Source organism: Schistocerca serialis, chromosome 5, assembly GCF_023864345.2.
Source record: "Schistocerca serialis cubense isolate TAMUIC-IGC-003099 chromosome 5, iqSchSeri2.2, whole genome shotgun sequence".
NCBI classification, from domain to species: domain Eukaryota; kingdom Metazoa; phylum Arthropoda; class Insecta; order Orthoptera; family Acrididae; genus Schistocerca; species Schistocerca serialis.
Genome location: NC_064642.1, coordinates 422,548,075 through 422,559,392, shown reverse-complemented (window position 1 = coordinate 422,559,392; position 11,318 = coordinate 422,548,075). Strand labels below are relative to the sequence as shown.

General features: G+C 44.0%; 1 protein-coding gene across 1 annotated transcript in view; it reads right to left on the bottom strand.

Moving 5' to 3' along the window:
• Window positions 1–1,398: 1,398 nt before the first annotated feature.
• The window catches only part of LOC126481193 (UPF0184 protein AAEL002161), a 31,038-nt gene continuing 21,118 nt past the window's right edge, over window positions 1,399–11,318 (bottom strand). Inside the window, exon 2 of the mRNA XM_050104784.1 lies at window positions 1,399–1,948. Coding sequence (XP_049960741.1) covers window positions 1,785–1,948 — 164 coding nt within the window. The 3' untranslated portion in view covers window positions 1,399–1,784. The remainder of the gene's footprint in view (window positions 1,949–11,318) is intronic.

The window sequence follows — 11,318 nt, the reverse complement described above, 5'->3', positions numbered from 1 at the left end:
ACTTTGAGGAGCAAGTGAGGTGGCGTAGAGGTTAGCAACTGGACTTGCATTCTGGAGGACGATGGTTCAATCCCACGTCCGGCATACTGATTTAGGTTTTCTGTTATTTCCCTATATCGCTTCAGGCAAATGCTGGGATGGTTCCTTTGACAGGGCACGGCCGACTTCCTTCTCCATCCTTCCCTAATCCAATGAGACCGATGACCTCACTGTTTGGTCTGTTCCTCTCAATTCAATTCAATCCAATCCTACTTTGAAACTGAAGCAGCTAAAGAGGACTCAAATTTGGGAATAGTAGGCTTAAAATCAATGTTCAGCAAACTTGATTAAAATTTTGTGTATATTACTTCAACAGATGTAATTTCCATTCAACAATGGAATGGTTAGAGATATGCATCCATGGATACTTTGCCTCATCTGCTCCAATCATTTTTATATGCTGAGCTGTACACTAATACACTGATTGCCGCGCATATAGTTATGCATGTTTCACAGCTGCCAGCGAGCATGAGGCTCTGTTGTGGCTGGTGATGACCTCGTGGCAGTCAATTTGCTAAAGCTCCCATATAAATTAACAGCTGGATGTACCTGGAAGCCACTCACATAAAATTTAAATGCATTTCTTGTGTCTAATGAAAGCAAAGGACATTCTTGTATTTTTTAAACAGCAAGATGAACAGAAATTTGGCATGTGTATGTACCATATAATTTACATTCCATAAAATAAAATTTTAGAGACCTGACCAACTTTCTGATTCAGCATACTAGAAAGAAGGTAAGAATGGAAACAGGCACTGCCGATGATGGGCTTTGCAAACATTCCAAGAATGAACATTTCCCAACTGCCCCTCCAACCAATGAGTGGTGCCACTTTATGCAGTTTGTACATTAATCATGTGTACTGCAAGCAAACAAAAATCATTTTATATTATTGACAAATGAGTTCTACTTAAATGTCATAACATTTTTATAGAACTTTATTGAAGTACCTAATAAAATAACATATATGTGTTAACATATCCTTACTGAATTTATACCAAACCATATAAATGCTTTATCAATACATTGTTTTTATGGCAGCCAATGATAAACACAGACAATCAGTTACATATTTTCACAAAACTTTACTCATTGACACAAAATGTTGTCAATGGCATTTGCATAGAATTTGGCTAATCACACAGCAAAGTTAAATGATTTTCAGTTTATTTACCTTTCAGCATAGCTCATATGTTCAAATCACATTTCACCCTAAAACAAAATTTAACAGAAAACATTTATTTTGACCAAAATCTGTGGCAATTAGTGTGTGGCTGGAATATTTCTTGCTGAAACTATACACACAATGTTGAGAAGAGCAGGCACAACGGATGGATAATGAGGAAAGGCAGATGCTAATTTGTCTAAATAGGTTTTATAGGACAAGCAAAGGAGCCACCTGAAAGCAATTTAGTTCTTGATGTAGTAGTCTACTGCACTGGAAAATAAAGAAAGAACTGTGTGTTGGGGAGGCCAATAGAAGGTTAACAAGCACAGGCTTGAAGTGAGACTTCACAACTATGTATACGGATCACTGTGACTGCTATTTACAATTAAAGTGTTCCTCTGAGTGCAGGTACTTTTTCAGCTTGTACTCTTGGATATCTTTTTACAATTATTCAAAAATCACAAATGTACAATTTTTACATGATTTATGCCTCACCCTTGAAACAATAAATGCTTATTCTGCATGAAGAACTGATCAATTCATCTGCGAATACTACAGTTTAGGTGAAATTTCATTCCTATGCACTAGGTTGTGAATTTCTGCTAAGTTCAAAAAGTTTCCTTGTTTCTCTATTACACTGCAGCAGCTGAAGGAGCTGTTCTTGAATCTCATCATTTTTCTGTTCCATTGCATCCAAAAGAGAATTTAACTGGTCAAGCTGAGAGTTGAGTTCCTCACAATCTGAAACAGCCAAACAAAAATTCTCTTAAAATTCATAATGTTATATCTGATGACTATTCCAATAACGATGTGGCTTTTGATATTAACAATAACATAGGCAGACAAATGTTATATATGGGGCATCTAAAAATAATGCTGTACAAATCATAACTATGAAGTCATGAGTAAATAACATGCACCATTCACCACATAGTGGAGCTGAGGAACAGTGCATGGCTACAAGTAGTTTAACATAGTAACTATGATAGCATTCTTCCCCTACTGCCAGCACATTTTCTTGAGCTCATGGCTACCATGCTGCCAAATGCCACTAGTGATGAAAGGTAACAGCTCATTTTTCTTATGATTTTGAAGCTTATTTATATTGCATGATTAACTGGTATGTCTTTAGGTAGGAACCATGCAAGTAGTTTTGCCTTTTGAGCTCTGTAAGGTAATTTTCAACAACTTCATGTTAAAGTACTCACTAATATTACTTCCATCCACTGGTAGGAACATGTATTGTCATTTTGTTTGGTTACAATTAGGGCTTTTCATTTATGAACAATTGAGTAACGAAACAGATACCAAATATACTGTAATTACAATGTTTGTTACCTGCGACAACTCTGCTTATCATACTGTCAGCATGCTATGCTATTGGTTAACACACCATCTAATTAACTCATATTTATTAAAATTTATAACATGAAACCAGATTAATAATGTAAACAAAGTGTTTATTTGGATTGCTGTGTTATATAAAGAAATTCGATTCACATTAAAAAGTAACATACACATATTTGAAACAGGAATCATGGTAGAAATATTTAGGATAATGTAGTTTCAGTGTAATTAACAAAAATGTAATCAGCACTGTTTATTCATATCATTTCACATATTTTTCCATGAAAACAAGAAATCTGTTAATTCCATTGAACTTCAATTATAACCACTGGATGATAACATTTTTTGTAATTATCAACAACTTCTGTAATTGTAATTGGTTAATTTGTTATATCCAATAAGACATCAATTGTTAGAAAGAGTAGATAAGATATGCACGAAATTGTGTAGAATGTCCAGTATGATGTAAGATCATGAGCAGTGCTGTGTGATTTAATAAATTGTATACCTAAAATTCTAATTTTTTGTGTCTTTCGAGAACCATGCTGTTCTCTAGCCAATATTCACTTAAACTTGCAGGAGAAGTCATCTGTAGCAAAGTATCAAAATGATCGTAAGTTCTGGTCAACATTTATTATTTTGAACAAACTGAGTTACACCTACCCAACTTTAAGAACATTTATTTCAGCTACTATTTCAAAAATCATTATTTCTTAAAGCCATTTACTCTGAATTATTTTCTTTTGAGAATATTAATTCCCAGCAAGACAGTTACACTACAGTGTCTAACCAATCCCCACCGATGGTTGCAATCTAAAACTATAAAGCAGTAATAGCCATTGGTAAATGTGCTTTATTTTGTTGTACCAACTGAATCAATTACCTTACACTTAGTGTTGGAATTCCTGTTACATTGTGGCACTACCTAACACACTTGGAAAAAGAAAAGGCAGCTTACAACCAACAATGGAGTCAGGATTTGAGTATAACTCTGTGTCTTAGTTCTTGTCAATGCCTTCACATGCTGTGTGTGGCTCTATACATATTTAATTTGTATCATTCCACAGAGATCTTACATCATCATGTCTCGCGAGGGAATATGTAAGAAAACACAGTATTAATATTGTTGGAAAGTAGTTGTAGAATCTAAATGTGTTAGGATTGAAGGAGACTGCTCACTGCAAAGCAGAAGTGTTGCATTGTTGGTAGGCACACACAAAAGAAAGAAAACTTGCTAGCTTTCAGAGTTATCCTTCAGTCAGCTGGGTGGGTTGCTTGGATGGATGCAGCCGGTTTGCCAGATAGGAATATGGAATAGAGCGATGGCAGGTATATGGCTGGAACAACTGAAGTCGCTGATAGGAAGCAGCATGTGCTGAAGGGAATGTAGGTGTTGAAATGAGATGGAGTGGTAGCATAAAGGAAGAGGAAACTGATGGGTGGAGGATGTGGGGATAGTGAATTACCTGAGATTGAGGCCAGGATGATTACAGGAGTGGTGAATATGCTTCAAGGACAACTCCTATCTGTACAGAGAACCTGGTGGTGGATGGCTCGGATTGTAAAGCAGCCACTGAAATTGAGCATGTTGTGCTCAGATGATAGTCGTGCCACTGGATGGTGAACTTTGCTCATTAACAGTTTGGCTATTGACCCAGGAGGACAGCTGGTTGGTAGTCATACCAGCATAAAAGGTTATGCAGTGTTTGCAGCAGAGCTCATATATGACACGGCCATTTACACAGGCAGACATGCCTCTATGGGGTAGGATATGTCTGTGACAGGTCTAGAGTATGAGGTTGGTTGGTTGGTTTTCTTTTGCAGTGCAAAAACAACTATGGTCATATGCACCCATGTCAGAACTGTAGAACATGAAGACAAAGAGAGGAGTTAAAAATGACTACACTTAATCCCAATCGATGGAAGAGAAGATAGCTAAACACTGCTACGTAGAGAAGGGTCTATAAAATACACCATGCATTGTTTGCTAAAATGGCCAGTAACTCGGACAGCAAACACAAATGAGAATGCAAGTGGTTAAAAAAGGGGGCATTCTGTCAGGAAATGGCAGACTGTCAAAGGTTGACCTTGACCACAATGAGCATGAATTGGTGGGGAGCACTACTTAACAAATGGCGATGGCTAAAAAGACAGTGCCCAATACACAACCAAACTAAAATTATCTCCTCATGGTGAGAGGGCCAAGAGGTGGTCATCCAAGCTGCTGGGACAGGTTTGTTCCCATGAAGGGAGGACCTGTGGCGATGCTAAAGTGATACCACCTGCTGACAATGGCAACACGGATCATCGGAGAGAATGTAAGAACTATCAGGCTGAAGTACGAGCACTGCAGCCTCGGCAGCAGCATCAGTGGCCTCGTTTCCTGTCAGACCAATGTGACAAGGAACCCACAAATATCACAGTGTCTCCATCAAGAGTGAACAAGTGACAACTTTCCAGGATCTGTTGCACTAAAGGATGGACGGTGTACAGCACACAGAGGCTCTGAAGCGTACAGAGAGAGTCAGAGCAGATGATGCAATTGAAAAGCCAGTGTCGTTGGATGTACTGCATGGCCTAATACAGGGTGAAGAGCTCTGCTGTAAATATTGATCAGTGTTCCGGAAGCCAATACTGAAACACATCGGTACCAATGATGAAGGCACACCCGACATCACAGTCAGTCTGAGAGCCATCAGTGTACACAAAGGTACTGTCGCAAAGTTCCATGTGAAGGTTGTGAAACTGAAGGTAACAGAGCAGAGCTGCAGTAGTGTCCTTGGGAAGTGAATGAAGGCAATAGTGAACATGGGCCGCCACACGACGCCAAGGTGGTGAAGCGTTCACACCCGCCAGGAAAGTTGAAGGTAGCTTGAAGTTAAGTTGCCGGAGCAAGAGCCGAAAATGAACTCCAGGAGATAACACAGAAGAGGGAACGCACCCCATACTGGCGATCAAAGAAGTAATTGAAGGAGGAGGCACAGGTGTCATGTGGAGAAGGAAAAGACGAACTGCAACAGCTTGAAGGTGGGTAGTCAGGGAGACGGCTTGACTATGAATGTCCTCCCATATAAACAGCATGACTGACTCCCCCGTGAGATGGAATGCTGTCCTTGGGGGAAGGGGGAAGAGGTCAAAACAGACCAGAAAGAATGCAAGAGCTCAGAGTGGTCATGAGAACGCAATTTTGTTTCCTGTGGGCACAGAACAAGTGGACACTGCGATTCTAAGGGCAGACATAAATACTCTGATCACAGGCCAAGAACGTTCCATTGAAGGAGAGTCATAAGGAGGAAAGAGGAGGAGGGACAAAATGAAGGAGTGTCGCCTCAGCAGCTGCCAAGTGCCAGCCTTCAAAGACTCACCGCTACAGGGTGCAGAGACTGGAGAATCCTGCTCCATGAGATCTACGGAGTCATCGGCATTTTCCTTCTGTCGATCTTCAGAGTTCAGGGCACACAAACATTTGGCAGTGTGCACCAGCGATACGGAGTTTGGCTGGGCAAGGGTACCATGTGGCGACACCGTCAAAAAGGATCTCCGAGTTGGTGAAGAAGAAGACCATTTGTCTTTGCTTGACTTCTTGCGGCCTTTCTGGTTGGCAGAGGAAAACTCAGGTGTTTGTTGGCTGGAGGAGCATAGGAAGTATTTGTGGGAGTAGTCCTTCTGCCCTCTCCAGCCTGCTGGGTGTGTAGCAGGTGACTTTGCCCTGTGAGACGAAAGTTTGCTGGCTTCTTGCACAGCTGGATGAGGAAACGGTGATGCTCCCATGACACTGGGCGATTTCACAGCTGCAGTGCTGAATTTGAGGTTGCATGTCTGCATGGTCAAGTCCTTCATGGAGTGTGATGTAGCAAGAACTGTACTGTAATTGCCAGATGGTAGAACGCAGGGTTTGTGACTAGCCAATAAATTGCACGTGACCGGGTAAGGCACTTTTTCCTTTACCCAGATCTCCTGGATAGCACACTCATCAAGTTACATGGGACAATCTTGAGAGGAGGCACCATGGTCGCCATTGCAGTTGAAACAGCGGGAAGAAGAATGCAGACAATAGCCCTTGTGAACATCCCTATCACAGGTTACACATTTGGCCAGGTGACGACAGGACATTCGAGTGTGGTTGAAACGATGACGCTGGTAGTAGCGCATTGGGTTCAGAATATACTCTCAGAGAGCCGGCCGCGGTGGTCTAGCGGTTCTAGGCGCGCAGTCCGGAACCGCATTCCATGTCCTTAGGTTAGTTAGGTTTAAGTAGTTCTAAGTTCTAGGGGACTGATGACCACAGTAGTTAAGTCCCATAGTGCTCAGAGCCATTTGAACCATATACTCTCAGAATGTGATAACTTTATACCATGCTTTGATTTTGGATGGAACCACTCTATCAAAAGTGAGGAAAAGAGTGTGTATGGGCACTAAGGATGCATCTACCGTTTTCATCACCTGATAGACTGCAATGACACCCTGATCAGATAAGTACGTTTGGACTTCTGCCTCAGTCAGATCATCGAGCAGCCTAGTGTAAAAAGAGGGAAGAATTCAGAGTTCTTTGGGCCTCAACATGAACAGGATAGCCATGGAGAAGCGAAGCAGTAGGCAGTTAATGTGCTTGAGAATCAGACGTGTTCTCCTAAAGCAAAGTGCCACTGCATAAATGAGGGCATGATTTCACAGTGTTGGCAATTGCATCAACAACTCTCTGAATAAGAAATGGGTTTACCATTGCAAAGGACTGAGCACCTTCAATAAATGAAACGAGGACCCGTGGGAAGGCCTTTGAATGAGGAACTGTGGTGCAGCTGGGAGGGTCTTTGACTCAAGAGCTTCATCCCATTTACGTCTTGTAAAAGTTGACTGTGAAGATGATGACTGGCTCATTGTGAGAAAATGCCCCGTGATTGACAGCATCTCCGATGGTGTGCTCCTCCCAACTGCCCTCCTCCCCTGGAGGGAGGGCTAACCGCCTTAGGTGATTGTTCACACCTCAGGTCACACCTCCCGAACACATGCCAGAGGGACCAATCAGCTATTTGGGAAGGTAACACCTCAGGCTGTAACCCCTCCCTGTTCCTGGCCTGTATAAGGTGGTACGTTGAACCCTACCTATCGACCCGGGGATGAGAATTACGCAGTACCCAGTTATGCATCAGATGCATGGGCAGGCCTTAAGGAGTGCACAGGGAGTAGGAAGAAAAAAGAGAAACCTCAAACACTGAACCAAAAGGAGGATAGGAGAAGGTGAACAAAGAAAGAAGAAAGGAACAAGAAACAGTGGTGAGACTGTTCTGATGTCAGCTACGGAAAATGCGAAAAAACATTCCCAAAAGCACCTCAGACATGTTCCCCAAGGGAGGGGAAAAGGAACAGCGAGAGGATAGACATGCAGCACGGAAGGGAAAAGATGCTGCAAAGGCTGGGGCCCATGGTAGCCAAGCACGGTCGTGAAACTGAAGGTGATAGACCGGGGCTGGAGTAGTGTCCTTAGGAAGCAAATGAAGGCCAAGGTTAACATGGGCCGCTTCATGAAGCCAAGGTGGTGAATGGTTCACACACACTGGGAAAGTTGCAGGTAGTATGAAGTTAAGCTCCAGGAGGTAACAGAAGAGGGATGGGCCCCAAACTGGCGATGAAAGGAATCATCAAAGACGGAGGCATAGGAAGGGTGGCTACGCATGGCAGACAGACAGCATGCATACCTGCTGAGGAGAAAGTCACAGTGGTAGGGCAGGTAGTTCAGCAGCTTCAGCATACAACACTCAACCCGGCTGGTGTAAATGGCACCTGTGACCAAACAGATTCCACGATGGTTCAGACGGTGTAAGAGGGATGGGCGTGCAGATCCATAAACAAAGCACCCATAGTAGAGTTTCGAATGGACAAGGGACCAATATAAACTGATGAGGGTGGTTCAATCGGCACCCTGGGAAGTACCATTGAGGACACGTAGGACACTGAGGAACCGTGTACAGCGGGCTGCCAGGTAAGATGCATTGGAGGACCAAGAAAGTTTCCTATCGAGCATGAGCCCCAGGAATTTCATAGTTTCAATGAAACGAAGGCCAACAGGACCAAGATGTAAAGATGTAAGGAGAAAGCACTTGCGTTGCCAGAAATTCACACAGACAGTTTTGTCAGTGGAAAAGCGAAAGCCATTGTCGATGCTCCAGGAGTAAAGACAACCAAGACACCACTGAAGGGCCACTCAGTGAGACACATCTGTGGATAACAGCAATAGATGGCAAAATCGTCAACAAAAAGGGAACCGGAGATGCCCGGTGGGAGACAGGCCATGATAGGTTTAATGGCGATAAAGAGGATGACACTCAGGGTGGAACCCTGAGGCACACCGTTTTCCTGGATAAAGGTGCCCAACAAGGCAGAGCAAACACACACCTTGAAAACTCGATCTTGTACAAATGCCTGAAGGAAACAGGGCAGGCGGGCATGGAAGCCTCACATGTAAAGAGTATAGAGGATACCAGTTCTCCAGCAGGTATGTAGGTCTTCTCCAAATTGAAAAACAGGGCCACAGTTTGGATTTCCGAAGAAAACCATTCATGACATGGGTGGACAAAGTAATGAGATGGTCACCTGCAGAATGCCATGCTTGAAATCCACACTGGGCATTTGTCAGTAAATTGCGAGACTCAAGCCACCATACCAGCCAGCCGCAATCATACGTTCCATCACCTTGCAAACACAGCTGGTAAGAGAGATGGGGCAGTAGCCAGAAGGATGGTTTTTGTCCTTACTGGGCTTAGGTATGGGTATGACAGTGGCTTCACGCCAGTGTCCAGGAAATGTGCCCTCTGCCCAGATGCAGTTGCATGTGTTAAGCAGAAAGTGCTTGCCCACAAGAGAAAGGTGTGTGCAACATCTGAATGTGGATGGGGCGGAGGATCAGGATGAACTGAGAGTATGATCGAGCTGCCTCATAGTAAAGGCAGCATTGTAGCACTCACGATTCGGAGAAGAGAAGGGCATCGCCCGAGCCTCCTCCACTCGTTTCCCATGGAGAAAGGCAGGGTGATAATGGGAAGAGCTCGAAACTTCCACAAAATGGTGACCCAAGGTGTTGGAGATACCAAGAGAGTCCATGATAACATCATCTGCTACTGTGAGGCCGGAAGTGGGCAAATGGATCTTGGTCCCAGAGAGCTGTCGAAGGTTGGCCCACTTGACAGAGGAAAGGGTGGAACTGTTAAAAGAACTAATGAATGAAATCCAGCTAGCTCGTTTGCTATCCTGCAGAATGTGAAGACACACTGCACGCACCTGGTTACAATGAATGCAGTTGGCCATTGTAGGATGATGATTAAAAACACAGAGAGCAGGTCTCCGTGCGCAAATTGCATCACAGCATGCCTCAATCCACCGAGGGACTGGGACAGGACATGGTAAACAGAAAGTACGAGGAATGGAACATTCTGCAGCAGTAAGGATAACATTGGTGAGATTGTCCACCTGGTCATCACAATTGCGGAATGTTGTTCTTCGAAGGTCGCCAGGGAGAAGTAAAGCTGCCAGTCAGCCAGCCTCAGTAAGCTGTCATTTGGGCGTGCATACGGATGGGGTAGGAGTCCGCAAACGGAGAGCACATGGGAAATGGTTTCTTGAGTAGATGTCAGAGAGAATAGACCACTCAAGACGATGGGCAAGTTGGGCAGTGCAAAACAATAGGTCCAAATGGGAATAGGTGTGCGAGGAGTTGGAAAGGAATGTGGGTGCTCCAGTGTTAAGCAGAAGGCATTAAGTTGGTTAAGAAGGTCAGCCAAGAGGACACCTCTTTGGCAGATCCTGGGAGAACCCCAATGGGGACAATGTGCATTAAAGTCACGAAGTAGCAAAAAGAGGGGAGGCAGCTGCCCAATAAGCTAAAGGACGTCTGCCCTGGTGATATTGAATGACAGAGGTACATAAATGATACAGAGGGAAAGAGTCAGGTGGGGAAGCAAAAGGCGAACTGCAACAGCTTGAAGATGGGTAGTCTGGGAGATGGGCTGACTATGAATGTCGTCCCATATGAGCAGCATGACACTCCCATGAGATGGGATGCCGACCTCAGGGGGGAGGTCAAAATGAATCGGTAAGTAATGTGAAATCTCAAAGCGGTAGTGAGGGCACAATTTCATTTCCCAAAGGCAGAGTACAAGGGGATGCTGCAATGCTAAAAGCATCCATAAATCATCTTTGTGGGACCGAAGGCAATGTTCCATTGGTGTACAGTCATGAGGAGGAAGAGATGTAGGGGTGTCAACTCAGCAGCTGGCGAGTGACAGCCGATGTAGAGTCGCTACTGTAGGGCACAGAAGCAGGAGGATCCTGCTCCATGGGGTCCACAGAAGCAATGGCTTGCTTGTGCGGTCGGTCCATAGAGTCCAACGCTGAAAAACAGTTGGTGGTGCGCATCGGCAAGACAGAGGCTGGCTGGGCTAATGTATCATGTGGTGACACAGTTGAACAGGATCTTTATGTTGGTGAAGGAGAAGACCATTTGCCTTTGGTGGACTTCGAGTCTTTCCGATTAGATGATGATCAGGGTGTTGCTTGGCTAGAGGGATGGAGAAAGTCTTCACGGGAGCACTCCTCCCGTCTTTTCCTGCTTACTGGTTGTGTAGCTGGTGGCTTTGTCCCTTGAGATTAGAGTTTGACAGTTTGTTGCACAGCAGAACGGGGGGATGGCAATGCTACCTTGACGCTGGGCGATTTCACAACCTCAGAGCTGAATTTGAGGTCACATCCCTGCATGGCCATGTCCTTCATG